At 46.3% G+C, this 20,250-nt stretch overlaps 1 protein-coding gene across 2 annotated transcripts in view; it reads right to left on the bottom strand.

Moving 5' to 3' along the window:
• necab1 (N-terminal EF-hand calcium binding protein 1) overlaps positions 1-20,250 on the bottom strand; it is a 55,611-nt gene that overhangs the window by 9,790 nt on the left and 25,571 nt on the right. Inside the window, exons 7-10 of one of the 2 annotated variants that reach the window (XM_085445770.1) lie at positions 15,595-15,716; positions 14,270-14,346; positions 4,131-4,178; positions 1,016-1,033 (exon numbers count right to left, since the gene is read on the bottom strand). In XM_085445770.1, the coding sequence (XP_085301896.1) occupies positions 1,016-1,033; positions 4,131-4,178; positions 14,270-14,346; positions 15,595-15,716 (265 nt within the window). The remainder of the gene's footprint in view (positions 1-1,015; positions 1,034-4,130; positions 4,179-14,269; positions 14,347-15,594; positions 15,717-20,250) is intronic. The other variant, XM_085445771.1, reaches the window with a different exon arrangement.

Below are 20,250 nucleotides of genomic sequence, written 5' to 3'. Positions count from 1 at the left end.
TGGACTCGCTGGTGAAAACATGCTCTTTCATGTATAGTGTTCCGCTGCGGGAAAAAAATACTCGTCGAACTTCCTCATTACGACGGCGAAGTCGTCACGACTCTCATCGGCGGCGAAGGTGAGTGACTTGTAAATGTTCTCTGCTTCATTTCCCATTGCGTAGATTAGGCAGCTCACCTGTACCTGTCCTTCGTCTTTGTGGAGTTTCGTTGCGATCCGGTAGCGCTCGAAACGCTGTTTCCAATCGGGCCATTCCGTCGGCTTATCGAAGGGGAAGCCCGTCGGGGGATTAAACTTAGCCATTCTGCTGTTTTCTCCCCTATGGCGTTATTCGGCGATGGTCCGGGCCACTTCTGACACCATGTAGAATGACCACTCGGTAGCTTCTTGTAACGCTGCTTTATTGAACGTGTATCCAGCATGGGTTATAACAGCACAACAACGTGTGTGACAGCTAAGACATAGAACTGGATATAGACAGCCCCCTGCCGCAAAGCAGGTCCTAGTGGCGTAAAGCCGTAAAGCCCAGTACATGACAATGAGGAATTGTTAACAGCAGCAGAGCAGATGATTAGAACAGGAAGTGAATGGTCTCCCTGTTGGCTATAAAGCAGGCAGTGTGTGTTAATGAGGGTGAGACTCTAGGAAATGAAGGTAAGTCAATATAATGTCTTTTGAAATGACTGAAACACGACTGCGGGTGTGTGTATATATGTGTATGGGTGTGTCTGATGAAATGCGCACACTTTCGCTCTCTCAGTGGCTAATTTGGGAGAAAGTCACCCTCGCACGCATGCACACACTCAGGGACGCATCCACTCAGGCATGTTAACGCACACAAACACACATCAGTCTTGTGTTGTGGGTCATTATTGGATTACTCAGCAACCCATTTATTCCCAGTGACACACAGCAAATTAAACAAAATTACATATTGATTAATTCACACACAAAGAGATGTCTGCATCAAATTAGTAATGAGAATGACAGTAGCATGAAACATTCATATGCATACCTTCATTTGGAGCTGCCTCTGCAGTAGGATACAAACACAAATCATTCCATAAACATAACGCACACATATTGTGTTATAAAATAGCCTCACTGATGCTCCTTAGGCGTCTTCTCTCTGAAACAAACTATTTAAATCCCACTTTCTTCTTGTTTGGGCACATATAGTACTGTACAAAAATCTCAAACAACCTCTTATTTTTTATATTTATCTTCAAATGAGCCAGACTTTTTGTAAATTTCCAAAAGTGGTCTTAACAAACAATGATCCAGACTTTCAGAAGGTCTTTAAAAGCGTTTTTTTGTGTGAGAGCCTTTTCAATAACTTTAATCAGTTCATTCCTTGTGCCTGACCATTATCAGAAGGGGCCATTCTAAAAGAACAGAAACAGGGAGAAAAGTTGATACACAAAAACATACTATAACACTATTAGCGATGGATTGAGCCTGGACCTCGTTATTATTGAAGCAGTGTGGGATCATCCTGACAGAGAACAGAACTAAAAGCAGTCAGAGAGGGGTAGCTAAAGACGTTTGCACAGTGCTGTATAAAAACAGCTTGCAAGAACTATTAGAAGTGTAAGAAGCATCTAAGGTACAGAAACTTTAGTTGAGCTATCCACTGAAATTATCAATATGACACAAAGATTTTAGTGGTTTCATGTCACTTACAGTTTTGAGTTCTCACTCATTAACACTGTCCTTTGCAGATAGCTCAGGATAGCAAATAATTTAGCTGCAGGACTTGATTTGGCCCTTATCTGTCAGAAACCTTCATCTTAACTAACGTGAGATTGTTGTTTTTTTTTTCCCACAATTTCATATTTGACATACGTGAATGTGTCACATCACGGACCTCCAGAGATGTCTAAAAAACCCTACATGCAATGAGGGGTTCTCATGTTAAACATGTTTCATGTGCTTCTCTCAGCCATTAGACAAGATAAATGTATCTGTTTTATATTTACAAGGGTTAAGTGGCAGTAAGGTGTTAAAATATAAAATAGCTATTTCCCAAAATAATGATTGAAATTGCTTTTGCATTAAAACTTTGAAACTAATGCATGAAAAATATAAAATATTAGATGTTGGCTATGCTGCTGAGATTTTCATGATGGAAGAAACTAAAGAGAAATCCTGTTAGTGCTGGTGTTGATGTGATAGTCAGTGAGTCATCATTTCAGCCATGAAATGAGTGCCAGGCAGCTCAGACTGCAAGAGCAGTTACTGTTTCCTTTGGCATGTGGACACACACACACACACACACACACACACACACACACACACACACACACACACACACACACACACACACACACACACACACACACACACACACACACACACACAAACCGGCACATTCAGCGACACAAATACAAACCTGGAAAACATTTTGTTTGTCAGTAGAAGTTTTACACTTTGGGTAAAAAGAAATGCATGTCCTCCTGCAATGGTGGGAATCAAAAAGTAATCACAGTACAGTGGGTATGTGATGCGATGAAGACAATCATCTATGATACATCAAAATATCTGTGAAGGAGGAAGTGTGTGTATATCACTTTTAATCAACCTAAATGACATTGTTGTGCCTGACTGCCATTTTCCTTCTGGGACTTTTTTCTACTTTAGTCCAAGATTTTTAAGTTTTACTCACCCTCGTTTATCTGCAAGCACGAGGAGTAATGACCCTAATGCAGTCACGTGAAGAAGAAAGTACACCTTCAACCAGCTCAAAGCTTTAACGAATCAAGACATAATACAAAATGGTTCTAAAATTATGTAATATAACGTCAGGTGAACAACAGCACGTGACATTAAGACATATTGCAGCATGACATTATTTATTTAGCAAAAGCTAATCCAAGCCTCACTTCTTAACGATGCTGGTTCAGTTTATTGAGGTTTCTACCCATTTGTTTATGCATGGCTCTCCTCAAGTTCCACCACAGGATTTTAACCAGGTTGAGGTCTGGACTTTGACTGGATCATTGCAACACCTTGATTCTTTCCTTTTTCAGTCTTTCTGTTGTCAATTTGCTGCTGCTCATATTTGTCTCTAGGATACTTTGGTATACAGAGGAGTTCATGGTTGATTCAGTGACTGCAAGGTGCCCAGGTCCTGTGGCTGTCATCAAAGTTATCACCTCTCTACCACCATGCTTGACAGGATGAGGTGTTGTGCTAATATGGTGTGTTTGGTTTTATCCAAAGTTTGGTCTCGCCAGTCCAAAGGCCATTGTTACAGGAGGTTTGTGGTTTGTTCAGGAGAAACTCTGCAAATCTAATCTGTACTGCCATGTTCTTTTTAGAGAGAAGAACCTTTCTCCAGGAAAATATCCGAATCCTTGTTCAGTCTTTTTCTAATCGTACTGTCATGAACTTTTACATATAACATGCTAACTGAGGCTTGCAGGTCTGAGCCGTAGCACTTGGGTTTTGGTAGTTTCTCTGAGGATTCAGTGGTTTGGACCTTGGGCTGAATTTGTTGGGACTTCCACTCCCAGGAAGAGCTGTCTTTGAATGATTTTCTCTTCTTTCTTACTGTAAAATAAATAGTTTGGAAATGTCTTTTTCCAGATTGATGGGAAGCAACAGTTGCTTCTCTACGATCATTGCTGATGTCTTTGCTCCTTGACATTGTGTCATCACACCTGCATACAGCAAAATGCCAAAACTTCTGTTTTTAGAGATTTTTAGACCTGGTTAAGAGAAAGAGGATACACTTTTCCACATCTAGACTGCGCTTTTTGATGCAGGCAAAACATCAGAGTTTGGCTCCAGCATAAAAATAAGTGATGATGTATTGTTCATATTTTTTCCTACTGCTGGTCCTGTATTATTCACATGGCCAGTATTCTAAGCTATGGGTTTTTGCAGAAACAGTACAAGAACACAGAGGCACTGTCGACTCCCTAGCTCACACGTCCTCGCACCTTAATGTCTGCTCCCTACTCTAACTGAATATTGAGCCCTAAACAAACAGATGGAGGATAAAGACAGACAGAGCAACTTTAAACTCTGCTGTTGCTATGACAACACTGACTGGCCTCCATGTGAGAGCAGTGAAGTGGTCACTGTGGAAAAACAGGTGAACAGTAGATAAGTAAGGAAAAACAAACCGATTTGCTCTCCAAGACCTCTTCTTCAACGGGCTCCAGACGGATCTCCTGTGGAACAAAAGGAAGTGATGAGTCCTTTACCAGTGACTCATTTTCATTTATCTCAGTGTATAACCCGTCATTCACAGTCTTTATTTACAAGTATTACACGGCCCATTGGTATGCTTTTACAGATTTATTGTCACATATATGAGCTGTTACTACCATGAGCCATAAACTGCAAACAGCTCTAAATGCTCAGTTCCAGGAAGCCTTCTCTGCTCCTTGTTTCTGTACGAGTCTATGAAGGCAAATATCTTTCTATGACCATCTAAGGCCATATAATTACATGTCTAGTGTGAGCATAGAAGCCAACCCAATCACAAGAAAGCTGTCTTGAGAAGGAGAAGATAAAATGGGTTGGTGCAGACAGAAGATGAGAAATATGAATAATGAATTATATTATATATAAACTCTGAATTATACTAAGCCACTCAAAGATACTCCAGCAGCTGAAAAAGAGAAAATCAAGTCACCATAAAACCTGCAGTGACTGATTTTTCCAGCTGTTGGCAACACAAACAAGTTGCAGAACAGAACAAAGAAAGAAATATCCAGACAAACCAGTTGTTTTTTTTGTTTTTGTTTTGTTTTAGTAGAGCTCTTTTTTTGGTAATGATCTCATGAGCTCTAAGATTTATCTTCTGAGTCCTTGTGGTTACCATGTATGAGTATAACTACATAATAAATAAATTAATAAATGCATTCAATTAAAACAACATTACTGTATCGATACATTTTTAAAAATTAAAATATATAAACCAAAAATGAAAATAAAAAATTGAAATCTTCATAAAATAATTCAAAATGTATAAAAGGATGATTAAAAATACAAAGAGAGACATTAAATAATGAAATAAGGATATTCTATTAGATTCCTAAAAGCATTACAGTTTTTTACAGACGCTAGGACACATTTCTCAATACTTAGGTCACTTTTGCAAAACTCTTCACACAATCCTCCTAACTGACCGTCAGCTTGGCAAAGCAGTTCATTTCACATTCAAAATGCACTACAACTACCAAAACACTTCATTCAGGTCTCAAATAACCTCATTCTTCCAGAACACTAGCAAAGGTTGACAGCCGACAAACACACTTTGTCACCCACAAAACAATGACCTAAAAAACACTAACAACATGTAGCATTACACAGTGTTTTCTTGTGTAAAACAAGGACACATCTCTGTTTATAATTTCAATATATGTTACTGGAATGAATCAGACATCATGCAGAATTCGTTAATATTTGTTTATGTATTTTTTTATTTTTTTGCACTAAGTAATCCCAAAATACAAGAATTTGTATACACACCATCCACTGATACACATACAATAGTAATGCTAATCTACTCGGTCTTCTCCATTTGGCCACAGGTTCTCATCCACATCACATCTTATGTCATCTGTCATGAACCGAAGTTCCGAGCGCAGGCAGGACCCAGTAGCAGAACACACACACTAGGGTAGGAGCGAATAAAGAAAGTAATATTTATTGCAACTAAAGGTGTCCCGTGAGGGTAGCCTGAAAAACAACGTATGGAACCAGAAGAAACCGAGGGACCGCGCAGGGAACGCCGAGAGCGGGGCTGTGAGAGGGGTGATAGCCGGGCCGAGTGAACCAGAGGGGGGTGGAGCTCCAAAAGGGGTCGAGACGGCGAAGCTGATGGTGAACCAAGTCTCAGGCGGACAGGTGGACAGGCAGGTGGCTCGTAAACAAAAACACGCCGAGTTGTGATCGCTGAGAGGCGACTACGGACTGGCGTGAAGCAGCAGGTAGGGCAGGATTAAATAGTCCACCTGATGATCGCCTGGGATGGGATGCAGGTGTGGGGTTAGCAGCCACGCTCGTGGGCGTGGACATCCCAGCAGCACCCCGGACGCCGGGCCGCGGACCATGACAGTACCCCCCCCTCAAGGGTCGCCCCCAGGCGACCGGCCGGGACCCCGCCTGCGGAGAGAAGCACGGAAAGCAGAGATGAGACGAGGGTCCAGAATGAAGGAGCGCGGGACCCAGAGGCGGTCCTCGGGGCCGTACCCCTCCCAATCCACAAGATATTGCCAGCCGCGCCCGCGCCGGCGCGCATCCAGGATCCGCCAGACCACATAGGCCGGATGGCCGCCGACGAGCCGGGCGGGAGGAGGGGGCTCGGAAGGAGGGCACAGGGGGCTGAGGCGGACCGGCTTAAGTTGAGATACATGGAACGTGGGATGCACACGCCGAGAGGCCGGAAGCCGGAGCCTGACCGCCACCGGGTTGATGACTCGGTCCACTTCGTACGGCCCGATGAAACGGGGAGCCAGTTTGCGGGACGTGCCCCGGAGCGGGATGTTCCCAGCAGCCAACCAAACCTTCTGTCCCGGCTGGTAGTCAGGGGCTGGGGCGCGGCTACGATCGGCGTAGTGCGCCTGTCGTTCCTTTGCGCACAGGAGGGCGCGGCGAGCGCAGTGCCACACATGTTGGCAGCGCCGGAGGTGATGAGGGGCCGACGGGACGGAGAGGGACAGGTCCTCTTCCGGGAAGAGCGGAGGCTGATACCCGAGGGACGCTTCGAAAGGAGACAAGCCGGTGGAGGACGAGGTGTGAGTATTGTGGGCGTACTCCACCCAGGGCAGGTAAGTAACCCAGGAGGAGGGGTTTTGACTGGCTACGCACCTCAGCATAGTCTCCAGCTCCTGATTAAGGCGTTCAGTTTGCCCATTGGATTGCGGGTGGAAACCGGAACTCAAACTGACCTTGGCGCCGAGAACGGAGCAGAAGGTCCTCCACACTTGTGAGGTGAACTGGGGACCGCGATCGGAGACAATGTCCAGGGGAATTCCGTGGAGCCTGAAGACTTCCGTGACTAACGCTTGGGCAGTCTCAGCAGCCGAGGGCAGCTTGGCTAGCGGGACGAAGTGGGCGGCCTTAGAAAACCGATCCACAACGGTGAGGATGACACATTTTCCAGAAGAGGTGGGGAGACCGGTAACAAAGTCGAGCGAGATGTGAGACCAGGGCCAGTGGGGAGTAGTGAGTGGGTGGAGCTGGCCCATGGGATGTTTCGTGGATGATTTTTTACGAGCGCAGATGGCACAGGCAGACACGTAGTCCCTCACGTCCCGTAGTAGCGATTTCCACCAGAAGTGTCTGCTGAGGAGGCGCGCCGTTCTGCTCACGCCCGGGTGGCACGCGAATCGTGCTGTGTGGATCCAGTGGATGACTGCTCCCCGGGCGGCGGCGGGAACGAAGCGCCGTCCTGGCGGTCCAGTCCCTGGGTCAGGGTCCCCCGGGAGCGCTTGGCGAATGGTCTCCTCAATCTCCCAGGTGAGAGCACCCACCACGCAGGAGGCAGGCAGGATGGTGGCGGGGGGGGGGGCGCCTCGCTGTCGGGGGAATACAGACGGGAGAGCGCATCGGGTTTGATGTTTCGTGACCCGGGACGATAGGAGAGTGTGAAGTTGAAGCGGGCGAAGAATAGGGACCAGCGAGCTTGACGGGGATTTAACCTCTTGGCGGTTCTAAGGTACAGTAGATTTTTATGATCCGTCCATATAACGAAGGGCTGTTCGGTCCCCTCCAGCCAGTGACGCCATTCCTCCAATGCGAGTTTTACCGCTAGGAGTTCCCTGTCGCCGATGTCGTAATTCCTCTCCGCGGGGGTGAGTCGGCGTGAGAAAAAGGCGCACGGCCGGAGTTTGTTCAGGGGCCCAGACCGCTGGGAAAGAACCGCCCCGACTCCCGCATCAGATGCGTCGACCTCAACAACAAACTGTTTAGAAGAGTCAGGATGGGTCAGAATGGGTGTGGACGTGAATAATCGCTTCAATTTAGCGAAGGCTGCGTGGGCCTCAGGGGACCATGTGAAAGACACCTTGGGTGAGGTGAGTTGGGTGAGAGGCGCGGCCCCCTGGCTGTAGTTTCGAATGAAACGGCGATAAAAATTCGCAAACCCCAAGAAGCTCTGAAGCTTCTTTCGTGTCTCCGGAACCGGCCATTCCAATATTGCTTTGATCTTCACCGGGTCGGTCTTCACCTGCCCACCAGCGAGGATGTAGCCCAAGAAGGAAATGGATGAGGCGTGGAACTCACACTTTTCCGCTTTTACGTACAGTCTATTTTCGAGCAGCCGTTGTAGCACGCTCCTCACATGGATGCGATGGTCCTCGAGCGTCTTGGAGAAAATCAAAATATCATCCAGGTAAACAAAAACAAACACGTTCAGGAAATCCCGTAACACGTCGTTGACTAGGGCTTGAAAAACCGCCGGGGCGTTCGTTAACCCGAACGGCATCACCAGATATTCAAAATGCCCTAGTGGGGTATTGAAGGCGGTCTTCCACTCGTCGCCTTCACGTATCCGTACCAGGTGGTAGGCGTTCCGCAGATCTAGTTTGGTGAAGACCGTAGCTCCCTGGAGTGAGTTAAAAATAGAACTAATGAGTGGGAGGGGATATTTGTTTTTGACGGTGACGTCATTCAGCCCCCTGTAATTGATGCACGGGCGGAGCGTCCCGTCTTTCTTTCCCACGAAGAAAAAACCCGCAGCCACGGGAGAGGATGACGGCCTAATACGTCCTGCAGTTAGCGACTCCTGGATGTAATTCTCCATGGTTTCTCTTTCGGGGCGAGACAGGTTGTATAATCTGCTAGAGGGCAGCGATGCACCCGGGAGCAGATCGATAGCACAGTCATATGGACGGTGAGGCGGGAGTGAGAGCGCCTCATCTTTACTGAACACCTGCTGGAGATCGTGATAGTCGGGGGGCACGGAAGAGAGGTCCGGCGCGGGTGGCGGGGCGGGCCTCCGTTCCGTTGAGGCGGAGGGAACGGCTGACCTCAGGCAGTTCGCCAGACAAAACACACTCCAGCTCGCGATACTTTTTCCGGCCCAATCTATGTGTGGGTTATGTCTCTGTAACCAGGGGTAGCCTAGGATAAGCGGGGTGTCAGGAGCAGGAAAAGTGAAAAAGGACAGCTGCTCTTGGTGGTTACCTGATGTGATTAACCGTACAGGCGCGGTTTGGTGAGTTATGTATGCAAACACTTGGTTGTTTAATGTAGACGCAGGGATGGGCGGTTCGAGTGGAGTAAGAGACACAGCTAGCCTCTTAGCCAGCTTCTCATCCATAAGGTTCTGTTCCGCCCCGGAGTCCACTAACGCGGGGCATGTAAAAGTCTGATTAGAAGTCACGATAGTAACGGACAGTAACAATCGGGGTCTAGTAGTGCTTAGAGTGCTGCCCACCCGTATCCCCGGACTCACCGGTGGGCCGGGTCGTTTGGGCGGACCGGGCAAACAGCGATGCGGTGACCGGGCCTCCCACAGTACAGACATTCTCCAGCCCGAAATCGGCGCTCCCTCTCCTCCGGAGAAAGCCGAGAGCGTCCGATCTGCATGGGTTCGGGCGGGGGCGGCGACGGAGAGCGCGCACACGCAGCTGGGGGCGGGGGCGGAGAAACGCGAATCCCGGGGCGCAATACGGAGCCCATAGGCTTAGACCGCCGCTCGGCATCCCTCTCCCGCAAGCGCCTGTCAATCCTACGGGAGAGGGAGGCCAATTCATCAAAGGATCTGGTCTCCTCGTGAAAAGCTAGTTGGTCCTTGATCTGGTCATTTAATGACCGTAAAAAAAACCCACGAAGAGCCGAATCGGGCCAACCCACGGCGACCGCTTGAGTACGGAATTCAACTAGGTACTCCGCAATACTGCGCCGCCCCTGACGGAGCCCCAGCAACTTCTGCGCGGCATCGTCCTCCGATACCGGAGGGGAAAACGTAGCCTGGAACTCCTCCAGGAATTCATCGTAATCGCAATCACGAATGGGGTGAGAATTTAAGTAGGCTTCAGCCCATGCTAGAGCACGCCCCCGTAACAATCCCACGAAGTGGGAGATCTTAGCAGCATCCGTGGGGAACGCGTGAGGCGTGCGACTGAAAAACAAGGAGCACTGAAAAAGGAACCCCCCACACAGGTCCAGCTCCCCGTGGAAGGGTTCCAGCGGCGGAGGTGACACGCCGCGGTGCACGGGGTCGGACGGCCTAGTTTGTAATTTATTCTGAGTGTCACTGAGCTCTTGACAACGGTCTTGGAGAGACTGGAGCTGCTGATCGTGGCGACCGAGAATAGCGCCCTGTTTATTACAGTTTTTGCCCGTTGCTTGAACACTATAAACCCATGCTCAGACTAAAGTAACACAACGTGAAGCTTTTGTTACCATACCTCAAACACATGTACCCATACCTTAAACAAAAGCGCTGCTTTGCACCCCAGTACCAATTATGCAACACTCCTACTCCTTTATGCAACACACCTACCCCTTTATGCAACACACATGGTCCTGCATGCTACACTCTATTTCATACATAAGACACTTCGCTCACAAAATGAAATTTCAGGGTGCCATTCGGAAAACACATGTATCCAAAATACAAAACACATCGGATAATTGCAACCACTCAAATACACACCTGAAGGCACGTACTTGCAAAACCGAACACCAATTAGCCAACTACAAAAAGCCCTCAGCGTAGCCATTTCAAGAACTTTGCAAGCATGGATGGAGGGAGAGCAAGAGGAAGAGGAAGAGGTAGAGGAGGAGGAGGAAGAGGAGGAGAAGGCCGAAGAGGCCATGAACGGACCCATATTTCTGATGAAATAAGAGCAACTTTGGTGGACCATGTCATCAACCATGGCCTGACTATGAGGGAAGCTGGGCAGAGAGTCCACCCACATCTAAGCCGCTTCACAGTGGCATCTGTAATACGAACATTCCGACTAGAAAACAGGTATGTCTTCACCTCCATACCTTCTGCTCTACTCAGATGGTTTTATAACACTGTTCTACAGTATATCACATTACCATATCAAGTGTACGGGGTGCTAATGCTCCTTTTGCAGCCAAAGTGGCTGATTCCTTATATTGAAGTACAGTGTTGTACAGTGGATGACACAGTACATACAGTAAAGTACTGTAAGAAAAATAAGCAAACCGATGACAATATGTGGTTGTATTCCTCCAGAATGACCCGAAGACCTTCTGGGGGAGGACGGCAACGCCTGTTCACACAACAGCAGGAACTTGCCGTTGTGGACCTAGTGAGGGCAGACAATGCCATCTGTCTCCACCAGCTACGACGGAAAATACTTGCAGACAGGCGAGTGTTCAGCAACATAAACCATGTGAGCATCACCACCATCAGACGCATCTTGGGTAAACTCAGCATCACCATGAAGCAGCTCTACAGAGTCCCATTCGAGAGGAACAGTGACAGGGTCAAAGGACTTCGAGCTGAATATGTACGGGTACGTGTAACTGTCCCTTACATTTACAATAGAGTATTGGTGAAGTCCAGTAGCAGCTGAATATGTACCATATCAGTACCACATGGATCTATTCTGAGAGCTACACAGGTACCTGTGTGATGGGGTGAGGGTGCCGTATGTGTAGCACTGTAGTACAGTGATATGTTCCCCTTTTTTTCAGAGAATCTCGGCCATGGATGGAGCTGCACAGCCTCATGAATACATTTTCATTGATGAAGCTGGATTCGACCTGAGCAAAACAAGACGACGGGGTCGTAATGTAATTGGCCAAAGGGCAATTGTGCACGTCCCAGGGCAGCGCGGGGGAAACATCACATTATGTGCCGCCATATGCCTTCGAGGGCTTCTGCACCATCATGCAATACTAGGTCCATACAATAGCCAACACATACTCACATTTCTAGATGCTCTCCATGATATAGTTGTACAGAACAGACCAGATCAGCCCAGGTTTGTGGTGATATGGGATCATGTCAGTTTCCATCGGGCTGCTCTGGTCCAGGCCTGGTTCTCCAACCACAATCAATTTGAAGTGGTATACTTGCCCCCTTACTCACCATTTTTAAACCCTATTGAGGGTTTTTTTAGGCTTGGAGATGACGTGTATATGACCGCCAACCACATGCCCGCATGCCTCTTCTGCAGGCAATGGAACAGGCCTGCGGCGACATTCAGGTGACAGCAATCCATGGATGGTTTCGACATGAAAGAGGATATTTTCCCCGGTGCCCAGCGGGAGAGGACATTGCTTGCGATGTTGATGAGGTCCTGTGGCCAGACCCCAACAGACGGCGGGATCCATGAGCCCACTTATGCACAATTGTCATGGTTTTTTGTGTTTACAGTATAGTGTTTTTTCTATTGCAGTATTATTGTGTTGTGGTTTTTTTTTTTTTTGCTTTATCTGAATTCATGGTACTGCGATGTACAATATTGAGTAGGTCTATTTGCGTTTTTGGTTGTTTGGAAATGTGTCTCCTGTAAATGTGCCTTCTGAATAAACAATGGAAATCAAGGACTGCAGTGTTTTATATAAAGAAGACTAGTGTGTTCCCCCTGATCTGTAAGTGTTTGCATATGATGCAAGTATGTGTCATTTTGTCAACAGAGTTACATTTTGACAAAGGAATGTCAGGTTTTGACAGCAGAGTTTAGGTTTTGGGAGTAGAGTTTCAATTTGGTGCAGATGTGAATGGTATATTTCCCAGTGTTGTGTCGTGTTTACTTGTGTTTAGAGTTTTGGCACAATGAGCGACGTTTTGCCAAATGTGTTCAAGCAACGGGCAAAAACTGTAATAGCGGAGCGGAGTGGATCTGCTGGGTCCATACTGGCCAGTCCGTACTGTCATGAACCGAAGTTCCGAGCGCAGGCAGGACCCAGTAGCAGAACACACACACTAGGGTAGGAGCGAATAAAGAAAGTAATATTTATTGCAACTAAAGGTGTCCCGTGAGGGTAGCCTGAAAAACAACGTATGGAACCAGAAGAAACCGAGGGACCGCGCAGGGAACGCCGAGAGCGGGGCTGTGAGAGGGGTGATAGCCGGGCCGAGTGAACCAGAGGGGGGTGGAGCTCCAAAAGGGGTCGAGACGGCGAAGCTGATGGTGAACCAAATCTCAGGCGGACAGGTGGACAGGCAGGTGGCTCGTAAACAAAAACACGCCGAGTTGTGATCGCTGAGAGGCGACTACGGACTGGCGTGGAGCAGCAGGTAGGGCAGGATTAAATAGTCCACCTGATGATCGCCTGGGATGGGATGCAGGTGTGGGGTTAGCAGCCACGCTCGTGGGCGTGGACATCCCAGCAGCACCCGGACGCCGGGCCGCGGACCATGACATCATCTAGGGCAATACACCTAGGAAAGAATCTTCTGGCATGCCAGAATTGAAGGAGTTGAAAAATTGAAGGAGTAACACCTGTGTAGATGTTCATCTACAATGAGAATAAGCTGTGGCTGGTTAAACTGCATTTTTAGATTTAAAATATGTTTCAATAAAATATTGTTGTTGAATTTTGCTGTCTTTTCAAGTTTTGCATTGTGTTATTGTTTTGGCCATAAGTTTAACAGTTTTGAAAACAGTATGTAAGCACATGCAAAATGTCCTGTACGTACAAAGATTTTTGGCAGGTGTTGTGTCTGAGTGAGAAGATAATTCATGAAATTTGAGAGATGTAGTCATTGAATGCATTTTGTGCCAAAACAATGATAACTGATCCTCAGTTTAGCCCACATAGACTTCTGTTGTGCTCACTGTGTTAGGAGTTTTGCAAACGTGACCTAAGTATTGAGAAATGTGTCCTAGCGTCTGTAAAAAACTGTAATCATAATAATGCTTTGAAAAAAATGAGCATTTAGAGTCAACTGGGGTTTAAATTTCAGATTTTTATATTATTCATATTCATGCTTGCAGTTGTTCACAGTCTTACACTTGTAATGTAAACAGATCACAGCTTTTCTGGGTTTGCATGTCAATTTATTTTATCTACTTTTTACACCACATTTCATGCAGAGAGCAGCCATGATGGTTTGTGTGCAGCTGGTGCTGCCTCTATACGTACATATGTGCATGTGTCTGCATGTGGGTGGGTGTTGTTGGACGAGTGAATATGTTGACACAGTTTTAAATCCACTTTCCATAATCTCAGGTTAGTTTCAGAAAATGATGCAAAGCTCAGATGGTTGAAACAGAGACAGGAGAAAGATGCGAAACAGGAAATGTCAGAAAGAGACCCACAAGAAGAAGGTAGGAAGGAGAGGAGACTGGAAAGGCTGAGCGAAAGGTCAAGTAACCTTTTGTTCTAGGCGGTCGATAAGTTTCTGCAGTCTGTTGACCTGGATTATCCACTGGCTGTCTTCATCATAAACACCTGGAGGGGAGAGAGAAGCAGAGAGAAGGATGGATTTCAGTCAGAAAGGTGGGGATGAAAGGTGCTGCATACATCGACTGTATTTTAAACACTTTCCATTGACTGCCTCAACAGTCACTGTTGTAAGGGGTGGCGGTGTGCCAGGAGGCATTTTAAGGATCCCTTTCATGTCATGCGACAAGAAACCAGGCCAATCAATGAGAAAAGCTTTGACCACTGTAATCGAAGTTCCTAGATGCTCTGTCGTTTTTTTGCAGATCTCCTAGCAACCACATCTGGCGCTATAATCCAGGTCGACGGTTAAAAACGTATAACAATGAAAATAAAAACCACTGGAAACATGTAACTGTCGTAGATAAATGAATATTTATCAGGATTCTAAGCAGAAATATTATAAAAATCATACCTAGATTTCATATTTATTTAATTTGAATCAGGTTTTATGACAGTTAAGTAAAATCTAGATGCAAACTAAAAAAATGAAGAAATTGCAGGTGATGGCAAAACAACTCCAGGAACAGCTAAACAAGCTGAAAACTAAAGCAGGTTGATTGATTGTATAGTAACTACAGTCCTGTACAATGTCAGAGCTTGTGGTAAACAGCACATACTGTGTAGTAGTATCTGGAGTTGGTTAGTAATAGATTATAGAACAAAAGAAGTAACTCAGATTATAGAAATAAGCAGCCATTAAGAAGCCATTTTTTCTCACTATAATTGACAGTGACTACGTAAACATAAAAAAAGCTTTGTAGATGTAATCAAAGTCAATAGCTGACCCCTAATTTGACCCTGCACCCCTGCTAAACTGATATTAGCAGGGGTGCTAATGTTAGTATGCTTTAGCTGCAGAGCCAACAACAGGACAGCCAATTACAGTGCGCTCTGCAGGTACTGCATTGAGACTTGCCACTGACCTCCAAATATGTGCAACCTCAAACCTCCACCTGTGCACCAGATAAGTGGCTTTGAAACTAAACATAGAAACACATGTGGTCACAGCCTTCCTCCACCTCAAGCTCCCTCTGTGTGTCTCACTGCACTGTTTCTCTCACACCTACATGACCTTCCTTCCCCTCCTGTGCTCTGCTCTCCCTCGGTGTGACTCTGGTCCAGCAGCTTTTTTTTGCTTCTGGCAGAAACAACGCAGGATAACCCAAGGAATGAATCACAGTCAAACATAACGCAACACAACATGGTGATGGAGAGTTATTTAAACATAAAAAACATTAAAAAAAAAAAACCCACCTGAACTGACGAGGCTAAAGAGAGGGTTGTTGGGGGAGAGGCTGTTGTTTCTCTGAAGCCGCCGATTAGAGCGACGACCCGACCACTGGATGGACAACACCTCTGGCTTCACAGGACCCTGTCTTGAATCAAAACAGGCCAGTAAATATCCTAAGCCTCACATATTTCAGCATACATTTTTACTTTCTTTATGTTTTTCTTAAAAAATGTCAAATCACTGAAGGACACACTGCATCACAGCCCTCTGTAAAGTACACATGCTCTTTCAGCACATGTCGTATGTGGTGATCACAAAATTACAGTTAAATTATTTGTTTTTTTCTTCTATTTCTTACAATCTGTGATGAGAATCAGGTGTCTGGAGCCACAGTTGTCTTGACTTGCTTTAAATTTCTATGTAATGCTGGTCTGACAGTGATACTAATGGCAGTGACAAGGTATGTGCACCTACAGGGTGTCTTCACCTAAGATTTATCTTACTGCTGTCAAGTTGTTGGTTCCCATACTTTGAAGGGACCTCAGGGTGTCTGTGAGCAGGCTGCGTGTGAACATGCATGATTGTGTGCATGTGTGTGTTTGCGCCCGCGTGCATGCATGTGCGTGTGTACATAGCATGTCATAATTCTATTTTGAACTCGTTCTACATTTTAAATACCCTACATGCTCACTTCTTTTTCAGTTCCAGGACTATTACCAGATACAGTCACATGGAAAAAAAGGTCCTGTGTAATCAGAGCATGCAATTATCAGAGTAACTACAAACCCAGCCAAACAAGAAATGATTGCTTACAGTACGTTATTGCTTCTGTATTCTGGTTTACTTTTGTTAAACAAATGATGGCATGCTGTAATCACGTGTTTTTCTTCATCTGCAGTTGTGTTTAATAGCAAGAAAACCAACAAAGCCTTTGAAACTGAAGTTTTATAAGGGAGAATGAACAAAAATTTCAGGAAGCTGATGTTGGAGACTGATGGCAGATGAACAGCAAAACACAGTAAAACATTATTACTGCTAAAATGGAAGCAGTTTGAGGTATAAGACCAACTTATACTCTAGATGTAAACTTTACAAACCCTTCACTTACTACAGCAGCAGGAAGGAAAAAGTGAATTAAGGAAATAATAGAAAAATAAAAAAGGAAAAATAAACAGTGAGAGTGGTATACACAGACATACATGTATATTTTAGCGCCATCCTACACAGTGGCCGTAACAGCTTATTGCTGAAGGAGCTGCTCAGGGCCTCCAGTCTCATGCAGGGGTGAGAGGTGTTACCTATAATGGGTATGAGCTTGGCTAACATCCTCCTCTCACCTACCTCCTTTATAGAGTCTACGGGGCTGGCCTGGACACATCTGGCCCTCTTCACCAGTCTATTAAGCTATTTTCTTCCTTATTCTTCTTTAATTCAAAAGAAGACTGAATCTGTTCTTTCAAACATGTTTAAACGTTTACTTTGATTCACACAGAAAACATTTTACATGGGATACACTTGTTTTTCAAGACTGTGTGATCGAAACTTTGTTTTTCAACTGTAACTGTGCAGTATTCAGGAGTGCACTCATTTCAGTCTTAATGTAATGACTTTTGAAACAACCAGGTTTTCTTCAGCTTGATCTGCTCTTGTTGGGAAGAGAGTGGTGGGACATAGCACAGTTTTTAATTCACAAGCTGTTGTCTAATACATCTATACCACTGAGACTTGATGAGGACAAACTGGGAGGGGCAGATCCCTTTTGATCTGCCAGTGAGTCACAATCTCACCTACATCGCTGCTTTAATTGCTAAAACTTTCAGAGATATCTAACAGATCAAAGCACAACAGCTTCCCCATCCACATGTTCCTCCTACAGTTTTTATGCCAAGTGAGGAGGAAGGAAAAGAGGTTTCGAAGCTGGAGAGCAAAGTGCGATCTCAATGCTCATCTTTTTCCAGAGAGAATGATGAAAAAGATAATGCTAACCCAATAGGAAACATAAAGCTCTTGAGCCATTGTTATGGCCCAAGCTCAGTTCTGAGTAATACCATCATAGCCTATTCACATATACCTACAACTGAATACAAAAACCTATTTTAAACCACCAGAGAGAACCACATCTCCGAATGTTTGGAAGGACGGAGCAATTCAAACGCACAAGGCAATTTCTCCAGTGAGACGGCTGCAGGAAGAGGAGAAGCTGCTTGGGGAGCGAGCGACAGTCACACTTTGAAATGACGTGAGAGTGAAAGAACGATGCATTTGGAGGGAAGACAGTCTGTGAAGGTCTCCTTAATTTAAAGGTTGTTTATCCCAGCGCATTATTTTCTGCCAATGAGAATAAATGTCAACATAATTATTGTGTGAAACAAAATATTATGGAAAGCAAAACTGTATCAACCCAAAAATATAACTGGAAGTAAAATGATTTGATGGTGATTTGGATCTTTGGTTGCGATTTCGATAGCTGCAGATGTAACGTGGGAAAACATAAGAGACATAATGTGGCTAAAGTAGTAGACTGAAGCCACCCCTCATTTCTCTACTGTTTCCTATTTTTATTTCTGAGATGAAAAATGAGAAAACTGGTTTAGTGAGCTCTTGAAACATGTACAAACATACGTGGAAATGCAGTATATAAGGCAAAAGCAGAGACTGTGCAGTTCTAATGAGCTTGGAAGTCAATAATTGGAGCTTGGAAAGAAAAGTGACTGGACTTTGAAGTTTTTTGTTTTTTTTTTAAATGTTCAACCTCTCATCAGTTCAAAGTCACTATTGGGTATTAGGCCACCTTCATTTTCCAACACAGCATAAACTCTTTGGGAGGTTTCTGGTAATTTGTAGTCCTTATGAATAGTTATCCAGGCTTATTGAAGGACATTCAAAGCTCTTCTTTGGATGCTTGCTGCCTTTAGATGATCCCACACTGCTTCAGTAATGTTGAGCTCCAGACTCTGTGGAGGACAATCCATGAGTGATAAAGTTCCATTGTTTTTCTATCAAGGTTTCCTTTGGCTGCATTGGTAGTCTGTTTGGGATCGTTGCCATACAGAAAAATAACCTGTTGCAAATCAGATCTTTTCCAGATGCTGTAGGATTTTTGTTTAAAATCTGGTTGCACTTCTGTGCACCACCACCACCAGCTGAAATGCAACCCTGAACAATGACAGAGCCTCCATCATGCTTTACAGATGGCTGTAGACGTGCACTGCTGTGCCTCTTGCCTGACCTCCTCCGTACAAGCTGATGAGAACTTGAACGAAAAATTCCAAATTTAGATTCATCACTCCATCAGACTGGTTGTGTCACGGTCCGGGGCAGCGGCCGTGTGGAAAGTGGAAGGAGGACTCAAAACGCAGCACTTATTCAGGTGTGAGGGTGATTTATTGACAATATCAAATATAAAGTGGGGATGGTAAAACAGAACTAAGGATGAACTAACTGGGAGAAACTACACAAAGAAATAGCAAACCTGAGCATGAGGGGAGAACAGCAGGGAGAGCACGCAGGGGATTACACCAGGTATGAACACAGACGACGCGACGAGGAGCAGAGGAAATCACACACTATAAGTACACAAAGAGACACTGGGAAATCACACACAGGTGGGGGAAACAGCTGGACCTGATTAACCTGACGAGACAGGGGAACACTAACACCAGGGACCAACAGAGGGAGCACAAACCCAGAACCCAGTATCTAAAATCCCAAAACACAAACCATCCCAAAACAGCCCATGAATAATAAAGAGAATAATAACAATAAGGGACACAAACACAAAGTCACTCAGTCATGGCCGCAGGACCATGACAGTACCCCCCCCCCCTCAAGGGCTGGCCCCTGACAGCCACAAAAACACACCACCAGACCCGGGCGGGCGGCAGGGGTCCCAGGACGGAGGGACCGGGCCACGACCAAACGGAGGCCCCAGAGTCCCAAACAAACGTTCACAAAAAAAAAAAAAACCTCACAGGGGAGCAGAGTCCAAAACACAGTTCAGGTGGCCGGCCAGGGGCCCGATAACACAGGAGGCCAGGATGGGACAGTTCAGGAGGCCGGCCACGAAGAAGGCCGTGGAGGCGCACAAAAGGTTCAGGAGGCCGGCCGTGCGGAAGGCAACGGCGGCCACTCAGGCGAAGAGGGTCCGGGGGCCGGCCGTGCGGAAGGCAACGGCGGCCGCTCAGGCAATGGCGGTCCGGGGGCCGGCCGTGCGGAAGGCAACGGCGGCCAGTCAGGCAACGGCGCCCGGCCAGTAGCCCAGCCAGCGGTCCAGAAAACGGCCGTTTAGCTCCAGACCCAAACGAGGCTGGGCCAGGCGAGGCTGAGGGCACGGAAGCCGTGACCGCAGCAGGCGGAGACGATGATGCAGACACGAAGGCTGGACCAGACGATGATGCAGACACGAAGGCTGGACCAGATGAGGATGCAGACACGAAGGCTGGACCAGACGAGGACGCTGAAGCTGAAGCTGGACCAGGCGAGGCTGATGAGGATACTGAAGCTGGACCAGGCGAAGCTGATGAAGACGCTGAAGCGGAGGCTGGACCAGGCGCAGTGGGTGAAGATGAGGATGCTGTGGCCGAGGATGCGGGCACGAAGGCTGGACCAGACGAGGATGCACACACGAAGGCTGGACCAGGCGTGGATGAAGCAGAAGCCGAAGCCGGACCAGGCGATGA

This window comes from Copadichromis virginalis, linkage group LG22 (assembly GCF_057382275.1).
Source record: "Copadichromis virginalis isolate Kocher_CV1m ecotype Utaka linkage group LG22, C_Virginalis_male_GT1.1, whole genome shotgun sequence".
Lineage (NCBI taxonomy): Eukaryota > Metazoa > Chordata > Actinopteri > Cichliformes > Cichlidae > Copadichromis > Copadichromis virginalis.
Note: the sequence above shows the minus strand (reverse complement) of the source record. Positions and strands in the feature narration are given on the sequence as shown.